The sequence below is a fragment of the Oratosquilla oratoria genome, chromosome 25 (genome assembly GCF_046742065.1).
Source record: "Oratosquilla oratoria isolate Oo_2021 chromosome 25, ASM4674206v1, whole genome shotgun sequence".
NCBI classification, from domain to species: Eukaryota; Metazoa; Arthropoda; class Malacostraca; order Stomatopoda; family Squillidae; genus Oratosquilla; species Oratosquilla oratoria.
In genome coordinates, this window is record NC_134801.1 from 9,841,304 (window position 1) to 9,866,882 (window position 25,579).

The 25,579-nt window shown below is 38.4% G+C and overlaps 2 protein-coding genes across 6 annotated transcripts in view; one reads left to right on the forward strand and one right to left on the reverse strand.

Moving 5' to 3' along the window:
- The window catches only part of LOC143038805 (uncharacterized), a 283,401-nt gene extending 271,996 nt beyond the window's left edge, over positions 1–11,405 (reverse strand). For 3 of the 4 annotated variants that reach the window (XM_076208350.1, XM_076208351.1, XM_076208348.1), the window contains exons 1-2: positions 11,366–11,405; positions 8,252–8,398 (exon numbers count right to left, since the gene is read on the reverse strand). The gene's annotated coding sequence lies outside the window, so the exon portion shown is untranslated. Of the gene's footprint in view, positions 1–3,249; positions 3,336–8,251; positions 8,399–11,365 lie in introns of all 4 variants that reach the window. The other variant, XM_076208349.1, reaches the window with a different exon arrangement.
- Positions 11,406–11,545: 140 nt separating this feature from the next.
- Positions 11,546–25,579, forward strand: part of LOC143038807 (uncharacterized) — a 31,993-nt gene continuing 17,959 nt past the window's right edge. The window contains exons 1-3 of one of the 2 annotated variants that reach the window (XM_076208352.1): positions 11,546–11,698; positions 22,430–22,518; positions 22,709–23,608. In XM_076208352.1, coding sequence (XP_076064467.1) covers positions 22,441–22,518; positions 22,709–23,608 — 978 coding nt within the window. In that variant the 5' untranslated portion in view covers positions 11,546–11,698; positions 22,430–22,440. Of the gene's footprint in view, positions 11,699–11,758; positions 11,945–22,429; positions 22,519–22,708; positions 23,609–25,579 lie in introns of those variants that run through there. The other variant, XM_076208353.1, reaches the window with a different exon arrangement.

Consider the following 25,579-nt stretch of genomic DNA (forward strand, 5'->3'; position numbering starts at 1 on the left):
GAAAGACGCAGAGTGTGGGATGATCTAATAGAGGTGTTCAAGTGGATCAAAGGCCTTAACACGGGTGATGCAAACAAAGTCATCATATTAAAACAACAGGGCAGGACTCACAGTAATGGATTTAAACTAGACGAATTTAGATTTAAGAAGGAAATAGGCAAGAATTAGTTTACTAATAGGGTGGCCAACGAATGGAATAGACTTAGTAACCATGTAGTGAGTGCTGAAACTATCAGTTGTTTTAAGAAATGATTAGACAACTTTATGGATGGGGATGACAAGTGGTGATGGATATGGACCTGCCTAGTGTAGGCCTTATGGTCTCTTGCAGTCTCCTTCATTTTTATGTTCTTATATACCTCATCTAGGAGGTGCTAAGATGGGAGGGAGGGTGGAGGGGTGTGGAGTGTTTTCAGGGATGGAATGGGTGGGAATGATTTTATGCCTTTTCCTTTTTGGCTACCTCCCTAGTAAGGGGGAAAAAGCCTTGGTATATGTTTGTATGTATGTATATACAAAGAAAATGGGAGATGAAATAATAGAAGAAAAAGAGGCACTCAAAGACCTGGGAGTCTGGGTGAGCAGTGATTGTAATTTCAAAGAACACATAGCCCTAACTGCAAAGTTTGGTAAAAGAATGAGCAGGTGGCTTCTACGAACCTTCAAAACCTGAGCACATGACCACCTGTTACCTCTATGTAGGTACGCACGAATCTGCAGGCAACGCCACCATCGCAGATGTACTGTTTACACCGCCATCTTTTGCAGTATGTTCGAATGATAATGCCTCAGTTTGAATGCTTGTAGCATTTAGCGCATGTGCAGAATTTTCAAATTGTCTTGTTCTGCAAGTGTATGCCCAATTCTTCAAAAACAAAAAGATTTCACTGATTTAAATGCAAATTTGGTTATTAACCTTGGCAAAACAGTTTTCTGAGTAAAAATCTAAAGGTAAGCCACCTATGAAAAAACATTTTAATGTAATACAAATGTTTTTTAGCCTATTTTCTCCCAGAAATGAGCAACTTAAGATCGTAGGTAATGCAACAGCTGAGCCTTAATGGAGAACATGTAGGTAGGTACAGGTAAACGTCGACTTACGATGGCCGCGACTTACGATTGTTCGACTTTACGATGACGACGACGACGATATGATAATTTAACCCCTTCCATACGGTGCCGCACACGTATGCGTCATGAGGAGCAAGTGGATTCGCGACGCTGCCATATCGGCGTCTTGATTATATTTATTGTAGTCGCCCCTGTGTTTTTACATTCTCTCAAATGATTCATTCTCTGTGGTTTTCAAAATTCGCGGGTGAAAGAGAGAACGATCGATATAAGCGGTGACTATATTTTATGATGCGAGTATTATTACGTCACGTCGTACGGCTGGCATTGGCTGCTGCCCGCGAGATTTAAGTCCCGTACTGAAAATACATATTATAGTGTTTGAATATGGTAAAAAGGATAAAAATTATTAAATAAACTACTGTACATGTTTAATAGGCTATATTCAGTATCTCTGGTGGTTAATATACAGGTAGGCTAGGTACAGTGACCACGGAACAGAGTGGGGATCGACTTACGATGAGATCGTCTTACGATGGCTCTATCGAAACCTAATGCCATCGTAAGTCGACGTTTACCTGTATGTGTGAGTCCGCGGGCGATGCCACAATTGCAGATGTAATGTTTACACTGCCATCTTTTGGGGTACGTTTGAATGCTTGTAGCATTCAGTGCATGAGCAGAATTTTCAAATTCTCCTGCTGTTCTGCAAGTGTATGCCCAGTTCATAAAAAAAAAATCACTGATTTAAACACAAATTTGGCTATTAGCCATGGCAAATTAGTTTTCCAAGTGGAAATCTAAAGATAATGTACCTATATATGAATATTATAATGTGACATTTGTTTTTAGCCTATTTTCCCCCAGAAATGAGCAAACTTTAAGATCGTTGGTAATTTATCAGCTGTGTCTTAACGCGGAACATGTAGACATATTCTCTGATACTTAGTCGCATTTGTTTACACATGAAATGTTGGAGATATTACTAGTAGTAGTCGTAGAGGGTGTTGTTCACAAATAATACATTGTTATGGTATGAATTTTAAGATGTTGGACAGGCTATGCTATGCCTATTACACAGCTGGCTATGGCTATGATAACAAGTATATGAAATAACTATTAATAATATGGTCAGTATTCCATGTTGTGGACAATGTCCATGACCATGAGAAGTCTCAAGACTAGTAGAGGTCAAGAGACAAGACTTAATTGTCTTCTGGGTTTCATGATAATAGACATGAGCTGTTGAAATAAGGCTATTTATTCAGATTATCATGATCATAGATAGCATGATTAAACAAAATAACTCCTTTGAAAGTAAAAATACTTTATTTATTTTTCTATTTCAGTAAATTGGTGTAAAAAATAATGCACCAATATCAATGTAAATTAAAGTTGGGTCTTATGATAGTTGTAGTACTGACTGGCTAGTGTACTGAGAGATAATCTAAGGGTAAGGGCTAAGGCACCTATATATGCACTTTTTAATGTGATAGTAGAGTTCTTTTAGCTGCATATACATTACATTATGCATACATTACATTGATGGAACATGTTAAATGATAGGTGTTATTAAGAATAATATAAAAGGAAGGTCTTACATTGTTTTTGACATGCTCAGGTGATTTGTTGACCCATAAAACAATAGTTGCCATGGCAACATGATAGGTGTTAGTAAGAATAGTACAAAAGGAAGGTCATGCTCAGATGATTTGTTGACCCATAAAACTTTCACATGCCAAGTTGCATGTCAACTGGGCCAGGGGTTTGGATTTTACTGATGATCATCTCGAAATTGACAACTTAATAGTTGCCATGAAAAGGCAAATTTGGTATGATGGAGATGTTCCAAATTGTTTTTGATATACTCAGGTAATTTGTTGACCCATAAAGCCCAAGTATTCCAAATTTCAATAAAATTGGACCAGTGGTTTAGAGTTTATGTGTATTTCTTTACCAGTCTTTACAAATTACCATCTTAATTCTAACCTTTTTGTTATGGTAAAGTCAAGCCAAAAATTCAGGATTAAAAAAAATAACTCAAAAAACTGTATCTCCCTTATTTTTCAAGCTATTTAAAAAAAATCAAAACGTATTTTGTTTCTAATGAAATGGTCATTCATATGCAACAAGAATTTAAGAGTTTTTTTTATTTTTTTTTTTATTTTGTGTCCATACCTATTCTATGGAAGACCCACGTGGTGTCAAAGATGGAGTATGCCTGCCAGTTGTGGTCACCACATAGGATCAGTGAGATCCAAGAGCTGGAACAGGAGGATAGACAGACTCAAACAACTACTGGAAGAGGCTGAAAAACCTCCAATTATACTAATACTCTCTCCAAAGACACAGAGAGCATTACATCATTATATATGTCTGGAAGATACTTGAGGGCACTATACCAAATCCATCGCCGGGGGACTTCAGTGTATAACACCACCCCAGATTTGGTAGGACTTGTGCGAGGAAAGCTGTAAGCAGCTGCTCTCAACGCATAAAAACGATCCAGGCAGAGAGCTTTTTTCAGTGCTGGACCCCGTCTCTTCAATTGTCTACCCAGAGATATAAGAGACCTAAAAGGAGTCAGCACCTAGGCTTTCAAGAGGAGGCTAGACAAGTTGTTGACATCAATACCCAATGAGCCTCCCATACCACACGGCCCGACTTCACGGGGAGCTGCATCAAATTCCATCATTGATCAGCTTCAATACCTGAAGTATTTACCTAGTTGTATTATACAGGAAGGGAGGGTGACCTGTCTTTGTATCTTTCAGCATCAAGTTTTTTCTTAAAATCTTAAATAGTATTTGCACATACTCTTTCTTTATCTAAGTTATTCCAGGTATCCAGCACTCTGTGTGAGAAGCTATTCTTTTTCCGCTCTCTTCTATAGTTATGCTTTTTGAGTTTCTTTTCATGACCTCTTGTTTTTCCATTGTCATTTTTTAGTAACTCATTCCTATCAAGGATTTCCATTCCTTTCATGATTCAAATTATAGTAGATATGGGCAAATCGACTCATGGGGCAACCATTGCTCGTGTACTGTTTACAATGCCATTTTTTGCGGCCCGTTGAAATAAGTGTCTCAGTTTGAATGCTTGCATCGTTCAGCGCATGAGCAGGGTATTCAAATTATCTTGTTGTTGTGCAAGTGTATGCGCAATTCTTCAAATACAAACAAATTTTCACCGATTTAAACGGAAATTTGGTTATCAACCTCGGCAAAATAGTTTTCCAAGTAATAATATTAAGGTAAAGTACCAAGAACAAAATATTATAATGTAAGAATATTGTTTTTTAACCTATTTTCTCCTGGAAATGAGCAGCTTAAGATCGTTAGTTATTCTACAGTTGAGCTTCATTTCAATACATGTAGGCATATTATGTGATATGTCCAGGTATGTTTGCTTTTGTTTACACATGACATGTCGGAGATAGTCTAGTACTAGTCATAGAGGATGTTGTTCACAAATAATACTTACATTGTTATGGTATGAAGTTTAAGGTGTTGGACAGGCTATCATTTATGCTTTGCCTGTTACATAGCCGACTATTGCCATGACAGGAGTTATATGATTTGAATGTTGTCCTAACTTGTGTAACAAATTTCATCAAAATCTGAAGTGGTGAGGTGGACCATTTGGGATGGAATGACCCTGAAGTGATTTTAGGGAACCTATCATGGTGAACCAGGAGATTACTTCATGAAGCTAACTCTTTTTGACCTATGAGTGCGATTGATTTTGACCAGGTATCTTTGCACATACATTACTTTGATGGAACATGTTACATGAAAGGTGTTAATAAGAACGGTATAAAAGTAAGGTCCTGCAATTTTATTGACATACTCAGGTGATTTGTTGACCCATAAAACCTTCACATGTCAAGTTGCATGTCAGTTGTGCCAGGGGTTTGGATTTTATTGATTATTTCTAAATTGACAACAGTTGCCATGGCAACATGATAGGTGTTAGTAAGAATGGGATAAGAAGAAGGTCCTGCAATGTTAATGACTTGCTCAGGTAATTTGTTGACTCATAAAACCTTCACATGTCAAGTTGCATGTCAGTTGTGCCAGGGGTTTGGATTTTATTATTTCGAAATTGACAATAGTTACCATGGCAACATGATAGGTGTTAGTAAGAATGGGATAAGAAGAAGTTCCTGCAATACTAATGACATGCTCAGGTGATTTGTTGACCCATAAAACCTTCACATGCCAAGTTGCATGTCAGTTCTGCCAGGGGTTTGAATATTTCTAAATTGATAACAGTTGCCATGGCAACATGATAGGTGTTAGTAAGAATGGTATAAGAAGAAGTTCCTGCAATACTAATGACATGCTCAGGTGATTTGTTGACCCATAAAACCTTCACATGCCAAGTTGCATGTCAATTGGGCCAGTGGTTTGCATTTTATTGATGATAATCTGAAAATTGACACCTTAATAGTTGCAATGAAAAAGCAAATATGGTATGATGGAGATGTCCCACATTGTTTTTGACATGCTCATGTGATTTGTTGATCCATTAAACCCAAATATTCCAAATTTCAATCAAATTGGGCCAGTGGTTTGGAGTTTGTGTGTATTTCTTTACCAAAATCTTTACAAATTACCACCCTTAATTCTAACATTTTGTTATGGTAAAGTCTAGCCAAAAATGCGGGATAAAGAAATAATTCAAAATTTTGTATCTCCCTTATTTTTCAAGCTTGTGTGGAACAAGAAGGTCAGGAGGAAATAGAAGGAAGGGTAGTGAATGGTGGGATGAGGAAATGAAGAAGGTTGTAGAAGAGAAGAAGGGAGCTTACACAGTTTGGTTACAAAATAGGACGAGGGAGTCATATGAGACGTACAGGGAAAAGAAAAGAGAAGTAAAGAAAAAGGTAAAGGAGGCAAAGAGGAGAGCAGATGTAAAATGGGGTAAGAGTATGACAGAAAATTTTGAAAGTAATAAAAAGATGTTTTGGAAAGAAATTAAGAGAGGAAGAGGAGGCAAATCAAGTAGAGAAGAAAAGGTAAAAGGTGCAGATGGAGAGATGATAATGGAGGAGAAGGCAGTAAGGGGAAGATGGGCAGAATATTTTAGGGAGTTGCTTAATGTGAAGGAGGATAGGGAGGGAAAGATAGCTGCAGTGGGAAATGCTAAGAAAATGAGAGTGAGGAGTGAGGAGAATGGAGGAGAAATAAGGAAGGATGAAGTGAAGGCAGCAGTTAAGATGATGAAAGCAGGTAAGGCACCTGGTATGGATGGATGCCATGCAGAATGTCTTAAAAAAGGAGGTATAGTGATGGTGGACTGGCTGGTGAGGTTATTTAATGTTTGCTGGAGAGAAGGTAGAGTGCCAGAGGACTGGAGGAGTGCTTGTATAGTTCCACTTTCCAAGGGAAAGGGGGACAAGTGTGAATGTAGTAGTTTCAGAGGGATTAGCTTGTTAAGTGTAGTTGGGAAGGCTTATGGGAGGATCTTGATTGAGAGGAATAGGAGAGGAACAGAGGGAGTAATTGGTGAGGAACAGTGTGGGTTTAGGACAGGTAGTGGTTGTGTAGATCAGATTTTTGTGGTAAGACAGATATGTGAGAAAGCTATAGGAAAGGGGAAGGATGTTTTTTGGGCCTTTATGGATCTGGAAAAGGCTTACGACAGGGTAGACAGAAAGGCACTGTGGGAGGTTATGCGGATATACGGGATAGGAGGAAAGCTTCTAGGAGCTGTCAAGAGTTTTTATGAGAGTAGTAGAGCTTGTGTTAGGATTAGAAATGGAGAGAGTGAGTGGTTTGAGGTAAAGGTGGGACTTCGTCAGGGATGCGTTATGTCACCCTGGCTGTTCAACTTATACACGGATGGGGTGGTGTGAGAGGTGAATGCAAGGGTAGTGGGTCAGGGATTGGAGATGGTTAAGGAAAATGGAGAAAAGTGGGAGGTGAACCAGCTGTTGTTTGCGGACGACACTGCGCTTGTGGCAGGATCGGAGGAGGGATTGAGGAAGTTGGTGACAGAGTTTGGGAGAGTGTGTGATAGAAGAAAGCTGAAGATAAATGTGGGTAAAAGTAAGGTGATGAGATGTACAAGTGGTGAAAGTGGCAGTAATCTGGAAGTGAGCATTAAGGGAGAGTGACTGGAGGAAGTGGATAGTTTTAGATACTTGGGTGCAAATGTGGCAGGAAAAGGTGGAGTGAAGGTGGAGGTAGAATGTAGATTGAGAGAAGCTAGTAAATGCCTTGGTGGTTTAAAAAGTGTAATGAGGAATAGACATTTGGGAATGGATGCTAAGAGGAGACTGTATGAAGGAGTGATTGTGCCAACAGCACTGTATGGAGCAGAAACATGGAACATAAGAGAGGAAGAGAGAAGGAACTTGAATGTGTTTGAGATGAAGTGTCTGAGAAGTATGATGGGGGCTACTAGGCTTGATAGAGTGAGAAATGAGGAGGTGAGGAGGAGAACAGGGGTGGAAAGGGAGCTGGGAGATAGGGTTGATGAAAGAGTATTAGGATGGTTTGGACACATGGAAAGAATGAGTGAAGAAAGACTAGTAAAGGAGGTATGGAAGGCAGATGTGGAGGGAGTGAACATGAGGGGACGTCCTAGGATGAGATGGATGGATGGGGTGAAGGGGGCTTTGAGGAAGAGGGAAATGTCTGTTGAGGAAGGATGGGAGAGGACAGAAGACAGGGGTGAATGGAGAATGGTTGTATATGGAAAATGTTGTGATGCATGAGGTGGAATGGATGGGGGAATGGGGGGTGAGGTAGTGTGTGTGAGCAAAAATTTTGACGCAGCCCGAAGGGATTTCTCCCCGTCCTCTCCTTTATATGGGGGACGGAGAGGGGGGGTCGCCGATTTAATGAAGCGGCCTTGCTGTGGATGTGCTGTGTCCTGCGACACTGCTTCTGACCCAGGGCAGTGGACAGGGTGCAGGGATGACCCGTCATCTAGGAGGTGCTAAGATGGGAGGGAGGGTGGAGGGGTGTGGAGTGTTTCGGGGATGGAATGGGTGGGAGTGATTTTATGCCTTGTCCTTTTTGGCTACCTCCCTGGTAAGGGAGAAAAAGCCTTGGTATATGTATGTATGTATTTCAAAAAATTAAAAAGCATTTTGCTTCTAATAGAATTACCTTTCATGTGCAACAATAATTTAAGGGTTAAACAAAAATTGAAAATTTTGTGCCCGTACCTATAGTCAGTAGATCACCTATTTCTCTTTTCTGCTCCAGTGTTGGTAGTTCCAATTTCAATAATCTTTGTTCATGTGTTAATTCGGAAAGAGCTGAGGTGTGTGAGTGGTGGGTCCCCAGACTGGCCGTGGTGAGGTCACCTAAATCTACAAGTAAGACAAGTATTAAAGTATGACAAGGTAGCTAGGTCAAACACCGCTAGAGGTGCTACCGTCTATGACGTCCGCCAATAGCGCGTCATTTCATGCGCACGTCATTCAAACTGCCAAATTTACATATCGCAGAAAATTTGATTCATAAAAATGTCGCACAAGTGTATTTTACTATGATCATGGTAAATTTTAACCAATCACATCATCAGTTACATATCAGTACATAGAAACATGAAAAAAACATGGCAGCCTGCATTCAGCAATAAATAAAAAAAAAATCATGTTTCAACGAGAAAAATGAGCTAGAAAACTCCAATAAACGGGTAACAGACCCAAATAAATGGAAACTATTAGTCTCACAGATTATTCTTATACAAAAACCAGGGCAGGGTATCACGGGAGAGCTGAGAAATCGTAAGTAGAAAGTGAGTTTTTTCTATTAGGTTGGGTAACAGCAACGTTAAACGTATTGTGGCATCTCAGCCACCGATGCAGAAGTGTCTGTCAAATCATCTTTGCATGCTTTATCATGATCTATATTGGTACTCTAACCTAATGTAAGGTAGTATAATCCAGTTATATCTTGCTATTGAACATTGTGTGAATAACTGTACTTGTTGATATGTCATTCCTTGGGCCACCATATTGGCTAATCAAGGTAATAGTTATTTTGTAGTTCTCCCAACTTTCTGATGCTTGAAAAATGAAGTCTAGGGCACTTCCAACCTCTCAGGTCAATTTGGCACTGTTTCCAAAAGTGTTGTTACAATGTTACAAAGGATTACAAAGGTGGAGCATGCCGACAGGAGACCTTTTGGTCCATATCTAGGTCGGATGCAAAAAAAAATCATGATAATAATGAATAAATAAATAAAAACTATAATAATGTAAAAAACAAATTAAATACATAAACACATGTATAGGTATAGTTAAATAATATACAAACAGGTAAATAGTAAATAATAATAAATTGACATATAACTAATAATAAATGAGAATCAAACAGACAAATGATAACAAAACAAAAACAATACTTTTTGGCCCAATTTCCTGGGACAAAATTTTGAAAATAGACCTGATTTGGTACCATTCAAAAAGCAATATCTTGGGAACTAGGACAGCTAGATGGTTAATTCAAATTGCATTGTCCTCATAGCAACTTCCTGCATCCCATAAGAACTAATTCAGCTCAAATATCAGGAACTCCATTTTCATGTTGACCTAGCTAGACAAGGACCAAGATGTAGGTACTCCAGAATCCGCGCGCGGCGCCACTGTCGACCATGTAATGTTTACGTCGCCATTTCTTGCGGACCACCAGTTTCTGTTTAGTTAATTTGAATGCTTCCCGCGTTCAGCGGATGCGCAAGATATTAAAATTACCTTGTTGTTTTGCAAGTATATGCCCAATTCTTTAAATAGAAAATGTCTTCAGCGATTCGAACGGAAATTTGGTTATCAAACTCGGCAACATAGTTTTCCGAGTAAAAATATTAAGGTAAGGTATCACTAAATATTATTTAAATATACATAAACGTGTTTATCAACCTATTTTCTCCCGGATATGAGAAGCTTAAGAGCGTTGATCACTTAATGTTTGAGCTTAGGGTCAGCACATATAGGCATATCACCCATGAATCTTGTGCGTCCAGTTCGTATTTGATTTTGTTTACACATATTGACGACCAAAACCACACAATGACGGTTTTTGCTCAAATGCATAATTTATATATAAAAAATAGCACATGGTTGCATTATTTGACCTATTTTCTTCAAAATGTGTGATTTCCATGTAAAATGAACAAAGAGAAGTTACGTTTTTATTCTCTGCAAAATTACTAACCGGCAACCAAGGCCGACCAAACCAAAACGCTGGCTTTTGCTCAAATGTATAATTTTAAATAAAAATTAGCATATGGTTGTATTGTCTGACCATATTCTTTAAAATGTGTGACTTCCATGTAAAATCATCAAAGAGAAGTTACGTTTTTATCCTCTACAATATTACCAACTGCCGACCAAAGCCAAAACCACGCAATGACGGATTTTGCCCAAATGCATAATTTATATATAAAAAATAGCATATGATTGCATTATTTGACCTATTTTCTTTAAAATGTGTGATTTCCATGTAAAATCATCAAAGAGAAGTTACGTTTTTGTCATGCCAAAGCCGTCATTGTTTGGGTTTGGTCGGCGTTGGTTGCCGGTTGGTAATTTTACAGAGGATAAAAGCGTAACTTCTCTTTGATCATTTTACATGGAAATCACACATTTTAAAGAAAATAGGTCAAATAATGCAACCATATGCTATTTTTTATATATAAATTATGCATTTGAGCAAAAACCGTTATTGTGTGGTTTTGCCCAGCGTTGGTCGACTTCGGTCGGCGTTTAGCGAGACCCACCATTGACAGCTTCATGATTGCCATGAAAAGGCAAATATGGTATGATGGAGATGTCTCACATTGTTTTTGACATGCTCATGCGATTTGTTAATCCATAAAACCCAAGTATTCCGAATTTTAATTAAATTGGACCAGTGGTTTAGAGTTAATGTGTATTTCTTTACCGAAATCTTTACAAAATATCACCCTTAATTCTAACACTTTATGGTAAAGTCTAGCCAAAAATGCGGGCTAAAAAAATAATTTAAAAAATCGTATCTCCCTTATTTTTTAAGCTATTTCAAAAATTTAAAAAGCATTTTGTTTCTAATAAAGTTGTCTTTCATACGCAACAATAATTCAAGGGTTATTTGTTTTTTGAAAATTTTGTGGGGGTACCTACAAGATGCCTGGTCTACTCTTTTTCAGTTCTCTGCTTCATCTTATTCATCTTTATAACACCTACCATATTATTTCAACGTTTCATCTTAAGCAAATTTAGGCTCTTCCCTTCTGTCTCCCTCAAATTCTAAGAACTGTTGTGTCTGTAAATACATACAGTCAGTATGTTTACCTTACTTCAAAATTCCTTCCTCCATCTACTCTATTACTGCAATTTGTTTTCAAACAATGTTACCATCTGCTAAAATATATATATACTAAAGAATTTAATCTTAGTTTAATTTTCAATAAAAATTATATATGTATAACCTTATATAATTCTTATTATTTCTTTAATTTCTTATAAAATGTTAAATTTTCTTATTATATCAGATGCCTTGTATTTGTTGACATCTGGCGCAGGTGTGTGAAGCGGCGGCCACAAAGAACTGACAGACTTCCGGCTGTTGAGGCTTAACCAGCTGCACGTGGCCACTCGAATATTCCCAACCACCCTAATTTTGAGGTATTTACTCCATATATGTATCACTTTTAGCTCGGATAAGTCTTATCACGACTCTGGAGGGTGTCCTAGAATAACGTACTCTGGCGTCGAAGATCGGTTGCGTTGGCGTCCATCTGGCTCTCACCTGCAGATGGTGACGCGACAGCCGCAGCCGCTGCCCCTCCGCATGCACAAGCCAGTTACGCCAAACCTTCCTCGAATAAGTGTGTACTCAGAGTTGCAGCCACACTGCTGAGTAACTTGAGTGTAAGTTGGCACACCCCCAGGAACTATCTCCCCACAATGGTTTCTGAATGAAAATCACATAACTTCCCTGCATTTGTGTTATGTTATACCATTAGCTCATTCACTGGTCTAAAGAAACACAAGATTGTTTATCGTTATGATATCTTAGGATTATTTAGAGAAGTAAATTGCTACACTTTGTGTGGACTTGGTATTACCTCTTGTTTTGTGTGGAGAATGGATGAATTGTGTTACAAAATGTGCTACTTTGTAACCATTTGATTTCATCTGTATTAGATGGCACTCTTCTTACTATTTAGGCTGCCACCAGACTCTTTTACTTTTTTATAGCACCCTTACAATAAAGAATGGGTTATAACTAATCTTAAAAAACCCAGTCCATACAAGATAACATTGATTATCTCTCATACTAATCCCTATAGCACCATCTTGGTAGCAAAGGACTTAAAGAAATATGTGTGAATACTATAATTACTAAAGTTAAAGTGTAAGATAATAATTGTGAACTGAAGAAAGATTTTAGTTCATGATAATTTGGTTTAACACTGTCTGTAATGTGATGATATATACTTATTCGTAGTATTATGAATGGTTTTATTCAGCTGAAGGGCACATTGAGTACAAAGTAGGGTCTCAGTGAATTGCACCACATATAGTCATATAAGCTCAGCCAAAGAAGGTTGTTTGATAATCAGAGATTTTCATGATGCTAAAGCATGATGTGCTATTTTCACCATATGGTGATATAATCAGTCAATCAATTCATTGTCCCAGTGTCTCTTACAGAAGACCCATGGCCATGGCTCCCAAGGCACTGGCAATAGCCAACGGATTGTCTCATGAGTCACTCAAGGAAAAAATATTATGTTATCTAGGTATAGCTAGGGTGGGGGGGGTGTAGCGTATCATCTGTGTAATACTTTTATCTTGGCAATTTGTTCTTGTGGCCAGACCCCTTCTGTATTGGTATTGTCTTATTGTTGAAAAGTGGCCTAAATGCAGTCATGCAAGTGTGGTTTTTGCTTTTTTGTTTCTCTTAGAAAGAATTTTTCTTTGGGGCTAATGTCTGGAGGGGCTTAATGAAGAAATGTTAGGTGTTTGTATTTGTGATCTGATTGTGAATGTGATTTTGTATGAATGTGATGTACATAGGTGGAAGGCTATAGATATTTAAGTTTATTATTTTTTCTTCTATCTTTTTTTTCTGTCCAGTTGGTTGTGCTTATGTGATGAAATGAGATGGACAGGTAGGATTAAAGGCTCTTGCATAGAATTGTGTACCTGTAGGTTTCATTTGATGTTCTATAGGGAGTTTACCTAATCAAGAAACAGTGGGGAAATAAGAAGAAAACTTCTTGTCGTGATCCCCACCTCCTCTAGAACTTATTAGCCAGTTATTGGATCAGTCTTATGTGTCTGTCATGGCGAGTTTTAAAAGAGGCTACAGGTGATATATTGTCAGGCCCCGATGACTTGTCCTCCTTGAGTCCCTATAGTTGGTTCTCCAAATTAGTCCTAGAACAAACGTATGCCCAGAAGTGTTTAACATTATTACAGGAGTCCAAGGCCACTTTCTTCCCATAGTCATACTTTGCCCTTCTTATTTCTCTTGTCACAGGGTTCCTCACAGTACAGTACAGGTCCCAATGCACCATGGTCTTCCTCTCTGTATTTCTTCCAAGCATCCTGTTTCTTCTTAATCATTTTTGCCAGTCATTGGTTCATCCACTTGGGTTCGATGTCTCCTCTCCTGCTCTTGTAGAGTGATACAGTACACATTTGTTAACAACTTCCCTGTAAATTTCCAAGAACATGTCCCACTTTTCACTTGCTGTTTTGTTCTCAAGTAATTCCTCCCAGTTCACTTCAGAAAACTGTGTTCTCATTCTGTTTTTGTTCACATTGTGGTAATTAAGTTTTTTGGGGTCTCTCATTTCTTCCCTAGGTATGTGTTCTGTCAGTAACTGAAATATAATGACATCATGTTTACTCTTCCCAAGTGGGGGCAAATACTGTATATTATCCACTTCACAATCTGCCCTACTGAGAATCATGTCAAGTCTTGATGGGTTATCCAACACTCAGGTGTGTCCACTCCCATACATTCTGTGTCCAAAAATTGTCACTTACTGCCTCCAGGAAGTTATTTGCTTGACCATAACTTTGAGAACCATCCATCATCCTGCTTTCCACCCATATAATATTTCTATAATTAAAGTCACCATATACCAATAATTGCATATCTTTGGTTCAAATTTCACTTAATCTAAGCATATCACAGATGAGATCATCTGGGGAGGAAAGGGGTATATAAATATTACCTAATATTAAATCCTTTCCTCCCCCATTCTTAACTTTACACCAGATTGCCTGATGTGCACTGTGTTCAACAAGATTGGTTATTGTTGGGTTATCTACAATGAGTGGTTTCTTTGCCAAGATTGTTACTCCTCCCCCCCCCTGGGGAATTTTGTATAACCATCCTTTCTCACCACAGTGTATCTGTTTGTATTATAGAAATTAATACTGAACATATCGTGGCTGGTTTTAGTTTCTGTCAGGAAAATGATATGTGGGTTTTCCTTGTGCAATAGTTCTTCTAATTCCCCAACCTTTTTACTTCCACCATCTAAATTTGTATAAATGCACTTGAGGATCTAGTGTATTTACCTAGTTGTGTTTTACAGGACGAGCTATGCTCGGAGTGACCCGTTTTCTTATCTCTCCGGATCAAGTTTATTCTTAAAATCATGTATAGTTTTGGCATTCACTGTTTCTCCATTTAGTTTGACTAGTTCTTTAGGTTTTTACCTGTATTTCCTTTGGCGAAATGATTTTCACTCTGTCATCTAAATTTGTATAAATGCACTTGAGGATCTGGTGTGACTGGTTCTTTGGGTGTTTACCTGTATTTCCTTTGGCGAAATGATTTGCTCTATGTTCTTTATCAGCACTTCTAACCTCCTTTTTACTAAAGTCTATTATCCCCTCATAGGCTTCCTCTTCTTCATTGTTTTGCTTTTCAGTCAGGGCAAGTAGTTTCTTTCTTTCATCCCTTTCCTTCTTTGACCTGTCTATGAAGATTCATACCTGTTTAATTATCAGGGGCCGTATACACAAAACTTGTTAGCACTAACAAATAGCTGTTAAGGGTAACAAATTCCTGTTAAGGCTAACATTTAGCTGTTAAGCACTAACAGTGATACAGAAAACTTGTTAGGGCCTTAAAAGTACTGTTAAGATAAAAGTGCTGAGGAGGACTATTAAGCTCTTAACAAGTTCCTGTTAGTAGAGAAGATGGCGGAGCAACAACAACTAAAAAGATGACTGCGAGTTTATCGGCAGCGACGGGACATATTTAACGAGTACAATGATGACGAACTCATCAAACGCTTCAGAATGAACCGTGCTGGTATAATAAAAATGGCTGATTTAGTGAGGGACAAACTTCAATCCCGAACAGAACGGAATCGACCACTGAGTCCTGAGACGAAGGTGGCAATTACCCTATGATATTTAGCCACAGGTAAAATGCAGCAGTGACGAATTTGGGACCTCGCAAGCATCAATCAGCCGTGTCATTACTCAAACAATTGATGCACTATCAGAACCAGATATTGTAACTCAGTTTGTAAAATTTCTATTGACTCGCCAAGAAGTGCAAGTAAAACAAGCAGAGTTCATGGAAAACTGTAGGTTTCCCGGTGTTGTGGGTACCATAGATGGCACAAACATTAGAATTGGGGCTCCAAGTGTCGATGAACATTTATATGTAAACAGAAAACAATACCATAGCATCAACGTGCTTTGTCATGCCTCCCTCTTATCCTTGTGGTTTAAACTTGGCTTGAATCGCCCATTTATTATTATTTTTTCTCCATAATCACGTTGATCAAGAGGAGTGTTTCCTCTTGTGACCAGTTTGGCTTCCTTTTCTTTTTCTGTGTTTCTTCTGCCATGTCTATGTCCTCTGAAATTATTGTTGAGTCTTCTGTCGGAAGATTTGTCTGTGGCACGGCCGCCTGTACAATGCGCCTTCATCCAAAAATATCTGTCGTTGGTTAATAAGTACTTCTAAAAACCCATACATATGATATCTATGTGCTATCATGATACTTTATTAATAAATTCTGAACAACTGCATTAATAACACTGTTTTATGTGTGCAATTTTTGATAATACGTCCATTTACATGTTCATAAGCTGCTAACTTCAGCGCTGTTTAGCGGTACTTGACAAACAACTGTTTGCTAGCTAACAGTTGTTAGTTAAGCATTGGTGTATAACTTTTAGTGGTTTTCTGTTAGCTAGCAGAGATTGTTAAGGCTAACAAAAAAGTTTTGTGTATACGGCCCCAGGTTGTCAGACTTCTGGATGTTTGGTACAGCCCTAGCCACTCTGCCTACAGTTTCAGGCATTCCAAAATGTATCCTGAGGAGTCATGGTTTTCCAGTCGTACCTTATGAATTTTTACCACCCCTCTCCAGCTTTAAAAAAAAATTATTTACAAACAGCAGGTCTCCAGCCTTACCCACATCCAGGTCATCTATGTCTGGCTTTGGGACACCGGCTAAGAATATATTTCTAGCCCTGAATTCCTTGTCCTTTTCTTCTTCAATTGCTGTTATGATCTTCATTTTCACACTATCCTTATCAACTAAGTCTAGATATATGTTTTTGGCCACAAATTTATCTAGCAGAATTGTATTTTCCTTAATTGTATGTGTATTGGCATCTACTTGCTCCTTCAGAGGTGTTCTGTTGGGATGTTGTTGGTGTATCCTGTTAACTCTCAATGCTGTGTTGTTGTTTCTAATTCATCTGTCTGTTCATTGTTGGGAATCATATTATGGAAGTGTAGCATAGTGGGGTTCTCAAGAACCATTTGTAGACTGTAATTAGTTTCCTTCTGCTTTCAAAAAGCCTATGCTTGCAACTAGGTGTCCAGACATAAGCTTACAAAATAAAAGCTCATTACCCTTAATGATAAAAATAATGATAATAATAATAAAGAAAAAAATCACATTTTTTCTATTTTCTTTATTAGATTATAATATACTGTATATCACCTAACAAATGTACACATATTCCATAAAGAAATATCACAGAAGATTTTTATTGCATATTACATGAGATCAGAAATGTCACATGATACTCTAATCAGATCCAATGCTCCACAGCACTAAGGAAATCTGTAAGAGACCTACACCCAGCAGCAACTAAGTCCTGGCACTTCTTAAGCTCCATGTAACTGACTAATTGCTTGAATAATTCTTAGATTGGCATCCTTATATACTAATAGAATTGTAGCTCATCACTGGTATGAATGCTCAAAGTATCACACTCAGTAACAAATTTAGTGATCAGAGTTAGAAATTCCTGTATTGACTAATATAACAGGTGTGAAACGAAGTGCAGGTGTAATACTTTGAGAAAGTGAGAACAATTAAGAATATTCATCAGCTAGTTACAGGAACTGCTTAAATTTTGGAAGGTATGAACAGCTCAGGAGGATGTTTAGAAGTGTAAAATGAGGTGCGATAGGTAAGAGAAACTAATAAGAAAAACATTTGGACAAAACAAAGAAACTAATATAACAATATACAAACAATGCATACGCTCAGTGATGAATTATGCGAGTCCTGCATGGGCTCCTAATCTCAGTGAGACACACCACAACACCCTTCAAATCATACAAAACAAAGCCCTAAAAACAATTACAGGCTGCACAAATACATCACCTACAGACCATTTACACCATGAAACAAAAGTCCTCAAAGTCAAGGACCACCTCGACATGAGAGGCACACAAACACTTGCTGCAGCCACCACATACACATCAAACCCGCTACACTACATAGCAGAACACCCACACACACCAAGAAACATTAAAACTACACCCATAGACCTTTATTACACACAGATACTCTCTTCTCTTCCTCCACAACCACCAAATACCAGCCTCCGGAAACATATTCATAATCATATCACTCACCGCTCCATTAACACACTAAAAGACAACACACTGCTGCATGCCAGACCCCCTGATATCCACCCTTCTGAATCCTCTCTCCCACGTAAGGACAGAGTCCACTTGGCCAGACTGCGATGCGGTCACCACCCAGCACTTCTAAGCTACCAGAAGAGGCTGGACGACCGTGTTGTGAACAGCTGCCCAGGATGTAACACTTCACCCCATACCATACAACACATAATGGAAGACTGCATTATACACAATCATGCACGCAAACAACACAACATACACTCTATAAAGGATTTGTGGGAAAACCCAGTTTCGGCTGTGGCCTTCCTTGGGGAGACGGGACTGCTCGGACAGACAGTCTAGGGAACGACAACAACAACAACAACAACAACTAATAAGAAAAACATAATATCATGTTTGTCTTCTTTCTCTTCTTTTACTTTTCTTCCTTTGCATTACTGGTGTGAGCTTATCTCAGGGAATCTTTCAACTTTTTGAATATGTTCATTTTCTTAATTTCATCCGTTAAGTGTTTGATGTGGAGACTATATATATATATATATATATTTTTTTTCTTCCATTGCAGTTAATGTAGGGTATGATGTCTTTATCAGATATTTTGTAATTGCTGTACCAGGTACTTGATTATTATTATCAGGTCATTTCTTTAGGTGGGCACTTTGGTGTTGTATTTACCTAGTTGTATCTTATGTAGTATGTATGAGAAAAATTTGACGCAGCCCGAAGGGATTTCTCCCTGTCTTCTCCTTTTCTGCATGAGTGGATGGAGGGGGGGGGGTTGCTGATTTAATGAAGCGGCCTTGCTGTGGATGTGCTGTGTCTTGAGTCACTGCTTCTGACCCAGGGCAGTGGACAAGATGCAGGGATGACCTGTCATCCAGGAGGTGCCAAGATGTGAGGGAGGGTAGAGTGTGGAGGGGAGTGGAGTGTATTAGGGATGGAATGGGTGGGAATGGTTTTTATGCCTTTGTTTTTTGACTACCTCCCATATAAGAGGGAAAAAGCCTTTGGTATATGTATGTGTGTATCTTACAAGAAGGGGAACTATGCTTGTGGTGTTTCGCCTTTGTATCTCACAGTGTCTAGTTTGCTTTTATATTCCAAAGTCCATTTTGTTGTTACATCAATCTTCCTTTTCTGTACTTTTCATTTCTCTCCAAATATATTTCTTCTTTTAGTTCAGTCTTTATAAGTACATGGTCACTCTTTCCAAATGGTGTTAGGAGATCATTTGTGAAAAGGTTGAATAATGCAGATAAGGTTATTGTGTGATGAAGATTGAGTTATAAAAGATTAGTAAAAGAAATGTGGAGGGAATGAAAGTGAGGGGATGACTGAGGATGAGATGGATTGATGGGGTGAAGGGGGCATTGAGAAAGAGGGGAATGTCAATTGAGCAAGTAAGGGAGAAGGCAGGAGATAGGGATGAGTAGAGAGTGACTGTGTTTAGATAATACTGTTATGCAAGGAAGGGATAGGGTGGGTAAAGGATGCTTATGTGTGAAAGATATTTTGATATAGCCCGAAGAGATTTCTCCGTCTTCTCTTTTTCTGCATAAGGGGACAGAGAGAGGGTCACTGATTAAGTGAAGCAGTCTTGCTGTGGATGTACTCTGCCTTGCTTATGACCCAGGGCAGTGGGCAGGATATAGGGATGACCTGTCATCCGTGAGGAACTGAGATGAGAGGGGGAAATGGGTGGGAGTAGGTTCGTAACTTCGGCTACCTCCCTTATAAGGTGGAAAAAGCTGTTGATATATAGATATAGGTAAAGGTATTCTTCCTTGGGCCATTGTATAAACTCTTAGTCCCAGAAATTTAGTTTTTTGGGATTATTTTGCACTGTCTGCCAACTAAGAAGGTTGTTAACCATTTGTTGTTGTGGATGCCTGTCTCCAAAGTTAACTCCAATGGTATTTATTTTTGCTTTATGTAGGCACATGAGAAATGGACGTCTGGGCTTGAAGGATAACATAACTGATGCAATCATTCTCATGTATCATTTTATAGAAGATTTTTGTTTATAAGTGAAGATGGTGTATGAGTGTAGTTTGGGTGCAGCTTGTTCATTATTCTTTAGTCAAAACATTGTATTATAGTTTTTCTATGTACAGTATTTTGATTATAGAGAACCTATCTTTGAATGCATAGTGTAGTGAATTTCATACTAATAATTGTTTTGAAAGTGACCCTCACAGTGGCTGACAGTTGTCCTTGGGCCCTCCCATAGATCCTTCTTGGAAGAAACATTGAACTGATGTCTGTGTTGTGTTAGCTTATAGTAGTGGGAAGAGAGCAGTCAATGGTTGTCAACTCTATTTATAAGGAAAGGTGAAGGAAATACATTCATAATTGTTAGGTATATCATGGGCCTGGTCTTAATACTGCCCTGTGAGGCTGGACCTATAAAAGGAAGTGAAGGTGTTGACATGTTTTGAAGATGAGCTGAAGGGAGATATATTCAGTCAGTCATTTCATTACAGCAGGTCTTTCATATAAGAGATCCACAGCTGCGAGGTAACCAGTAACAGTCACTGGAGTGTACCATAAAAGTCTTTTAAGGAAGAAATGTGTTGTCTGGGTAGGGTTAGGGTGGGGGAGTGAAGGATGGGGTTCTTGGTGTTTGCTCAGTGATGGTTGCATCTGGGGAAGTTTATTTCTGGCTGGGCCTATTCTGTGTTGGTATTGTTTTAATACTGGACAGTGACCAGAAAATAGTTTTACTAGTGTGTTTCTTGCTTCTCTTGGGGAGGGTTTTTCTGTAGAACTAATGTCTGGAAGGGGTTGCAGTATTAGGGAATTTGGTGGTGTCTTGCACTGTTTGTTTTATGATGTGAGTGTGCATTTTTGTAGGGGTATTTTGTGTGGAGCAGGTGGTAGGTTGTTGATGTTTAAGGAATATGCTACTGGTCTGATTTTGCTCTCTTAACATCAATCTTGCAAAGCAAACATTTAGTACCCATTGTTGGTCCCAGAAGGTTACATGACCTGTATGATGACCTTTTCTCTCTGTTGTCTGAATTCTTCCTGGAAGTGAAACCCTAAGGGGCAAATACTTGGTTTCCAAACAGTGCCCAAGATCTCTATCAGCTTTGTATTTCTTCCATCTTTTCGTATAAGGAAGATAGATTGCTCCCTTCTTATCACTATAAGTTGGTGGCATATAAACAGTTCTTATCCTAATACAATTTAGTAGTCCATTGCCTCCGAGAGGGACCCAAGGACCCAAGGACCATTACCAGCTGTTGTCAGGTTATGGGCTTCCAATCTGGGAAACTCAAGGTTGTACTTGTTCTTATTGTTGATGGTACTTAGCATTTAGCTGTGGAGGTTGTCATTTACACAAAAGTACCAAATCTCAAGTTCAGAAATGAATCCATAGTGAAGGGGTAGGTTTGAAGGGCAAAATTAAATTAACATGATAATTTGCATATGATTTTACTTTGTGTGGTGAACACCTGTATATCCTAATGATTCACATGAACTGGTGGAGAGTAAATATGATTGATAACATGATGCCATGCTGTCAGTCATCTCTTGTCACAGGTGTTGCTCTTCTTATCAGTGGCAGAAGATAAATAATGTTCTGAAGTCAATAATTAATAGTCACAAGTGTGAGTTCCATTTGTATATTTATATTTATTTTTTCTAGTTGATACATTAAAGGTTTTAGAGGTGAACCTTACATAAACTGAGCCCTCATATTAAAATGATTTAGAGATGAAGGCTTAAGGCCAAGTTTAGCAAGAACTATTATAGCCTGAATGAAATTTAACAAAATAGCAAAAATGTGAGTAGATTTTATGCATTTGTTTATTCATTAGTACATGCAAAGGATGAGATATGATGACAGTAATGTGCTTAGCCCTCTACATATATAAGATTTGTATGCAGTTGAATTTTGATACAACACCCTTAGGATGAGACAAATGCCAAATTATGAAAAATTAAGAGTTACAGAAATTATCTGCCAGATTACTGAAAGACCTGGAAGGACTGTTAGGAACTAGCATAGTGTAAATTAGTGAGCAATCAATGCATCAAGTTTCTATCTGTATACCCAGGGCTTCTTCCCACTTGTAAGGGAGGTAGCCAAGTTTCTACCTCAAGTTTCACTAAATGGAAAATCAGCAGCCCCACAGTGGCTGGCAGTGGTTCTTGAATCTTAGTATCAATTTAGAGATTGATTGCCCCTTAGAGGTGCACCTCCTGATGGAGGTTGATAGGTTTTGAAAATGGGCAACTTTACTATCCGTCTCACAGGACCACTTCATGCAAGTACCCTATCATTGGTCCCTAGAATAGTGAGGAAAGCAGGATATAATAAACCCATTAAGGCTACCAGAAAATTATTTTATTGATTCATGTTTTCAGAGTATGTAACGGTGGTAGAAGTGGGAGGACAAGAGTGTATGTAGATAAGATGTGGATCACCCATTCAACTTTATTTGTACATGTAATGTCTTTTGGTCCTTTTCCAGATACTGATACAATGGATGAATGTCTTTCATTAACGTGGAATAGCCATGGTGTTACTTACAGAAAGACCCTTAATATGCTCAGGAAGGAGGTGAGTCAGATTAGAAGTGTGATTAATTATTGCCAATGAAGCACTGTAGATATTGATGCATCATGTTACATGGCTATATCTGATGATGATATTCAGTCCTTAGGTCTTATGCACTCTGTTTTGATTTTCTGATGAATGCATTTTATCCAATTTGAATACCCTGTATATAATCTTCTTTATTCATTTTCAGAACACACTCACTGATGTTACACTGGCATGTGATGGTGAAAAGTTTACAGCACATAAGCTGATTCTAGTAACGTGCAGTGAATACTTCAGGTCCATACTAGGAGATGTCCCATGTCAGCATCCTATTGTGTACCTTCGAGGAGTATGTGCCAAGGAAATGAGAGCCTTGATAGACTTCATGTACACAGGTCAGACAGATGTGCCCCAGAGTGATGTACCAGGTTTGTTATCCACAGCAGAGTCATTACAAATCAAGGGCCTTGGTGTACTAAACAATACAGCAGAAGAAGATGCCTCCAATAGGGCCTTAAAACCTCACAGGAAAAAAGTCAGTGAGAAGCGGAAAAATGACCACATGAGAACTCCCAATGGTGTTTATAGTGAAAGTGCCCCAACACCACAAAGAGACGAAAGAGAAAGTACAAGTTCCCATTTCACAGCTTTTATTGACACAGCCTCACCAAAGCGACGTAAAGCAGAGGAAGACATGGAAAGTAGAAGTGAAGTCCAGTCCACGTTAAATGAATTTTCAACATACAGAGATAATACACCAAAAGTTTCAAAAGATCTCCATGCAAGTCAGTCCACCTCATCCACAGCACCTTACATGAGAGGGTGTCCACAGTCTCCAGCCATGTCAAATGCATCAGACACCTTAAACTTTGATCTTTCAAAGCAAAGTTCTGAGATACCTTGTGAACAAGACTCAGATGTCACACAGAGAGACAGTACAAGAGATGAGAATTACCTCATATCAGGCAGTAGACATGAGACTTCTCCACAGGCATTGAACTATTCACTTGCAGGTTTATCAACAGACAAAGATGGTGTTAATATGAGTACAGAAAAGAACAGGCGAGAAGATTCCTCAATAGGTCTACCATTTGGGGCGGAGGCATTGGTAAGAGAGTACTAATTGAAGTCTTTATGATAAATTTTATAGTATTGAATGTTGAATTTTTTTTTATATTGTTTTAGTGATAATGATTATTGCCTTAAGATTAACTGGAAAGCAACAGCCCATGGTGGTTGGCAATGGTCCTTGGGCCCTTCCACAACTCAGTCAACCCATTGACCTAGGTCTTTTGCAAGAGACCCACAGATCCCATGTTACCAGCAACAGCAAACTGGATGGGCCCATAAGTTATTCATGGAAGAAATATTGTGTTGTTGTCTGGGTAAGGTTAGGGTATATGTAAGATTAGGTGCTTGTCTTCTTTTTGCTGATTGCACCCAGGGCAGTTTGCATCTGTATCTAGGCCTATTCCATGTAGGTATTGCTTTAAAGTAGGGTAGCAGTCTGAAAGCAGATGTGTTTGTTAGGTTCTTGCTTGTTGTGGAAGGGCTTTCATAGTAGGGCTAATGTCTGTGAGAGTTTGGTGGTCTGTCTTTGAAGTGCTCATTTTGTGATCAGACTGTGGATGTGTTTTTGCATGGGTGTGTTGTGTAGTGCTAGTGTAAGGTAGATATTTGCATAGTATGATGTTCATTCTCTCTTTTTCTTCTCTCTTTCATCTCTCTTCTCTCTTTTCCCCCTACTCTCTTTTCTCCCTCCTCTCTTCTCTCTTCTACTCTCTCTTATCTCACTTTACCCTCTCTTCTTGCTTCATACTCTTCTCTCTCTCTCTCTCTCTCTCTCTCTCTCTCTCTGGCTATCTCTGTCTCTCTGTGTGTCTCAACTTTAGCATGCTTGCATTTACTAAAGGATTTCCTTACTTCAAGAGGCTGTAAATAAAATGAGGTGCAGACTAACTAATTTAATTTATATAATATAAAAATATAAGGAATATCTTACTAACCAGGGGTTCCCAAAGTGGTCGATATCAACCCCCAGGGGTCGATGAGACCATCCAAGGGGTCGAAAGGGGGTCGGTAGATTGGTAGGGGGTCGATATTGACCCCCAGGGGTCAATGAGACCATCCAAGGGGTTGAAAGAGGGTCAGTAGATTGCTAGGGGGTTGAAAGGGGTCAGTAAATTACTATGGGGTCGAAAGGCAGTCTTTAAAATTAAATGATTAGCATGAAATGACCCTGTTCTCTTCCCATACTGAAAGAGTGAGAATAATCAACCAACCAATATCTAAACTTAAAGAAAAATCATGTCAGTTCACTAGGAGTCAAAAATCCTCCCCATTCTGTACATGTAGGGAGAATATCACATACACACAATCATATCGTGAATGAACATCAAGATGATGAGCTTGTGTAATATTATTGGCTTGAATATTACTTATAGTAATATAATAAAGAATATATAATATCACTCTTAAAGCTGTTAGTAAATTATAAATATTTATTTTAAAACACTTATGTTTATGTATATGAGAAAATATCTGTATTATTATTGGAACACCGTCGCCTTGATGAATATTGCCAGTTGGCCCTTTTATAATGAATAAAAAATAAATAAATAAAAATGAATGAATAGAATAAGTAAAATCCACAAATACAAAAATTGTGACTATGGTACTTTTGAATTACCATAAGTGATTTATGAGACCAAACAAGAAATACAGTAAAGAATTAAAACAGTAATATCAACAATAAAAATTATAACAATCATAATGATGATAACACTATTGATAACTAAAATTGTAATAATACTAACAATAATGAAAATAATAATATAATGATATTAACAACTATTATAACAATAATAATAATATTACTGTTATTAGCATTAATAACAATAACAACAACAATAATAATAATACTGACATAATTCGTGAATTAATAGTTTGGGGGTCTATATAAAATCTTAAACTTGACTAGGGGGTCGATGAGCTGAAAGGTTTGGGAACCCCTGCTCTAGACAGAGGGGTCTTTACAGGTCACAAGCGAGGGGAGTCTGAGAGAGATCGCTTCCATCCC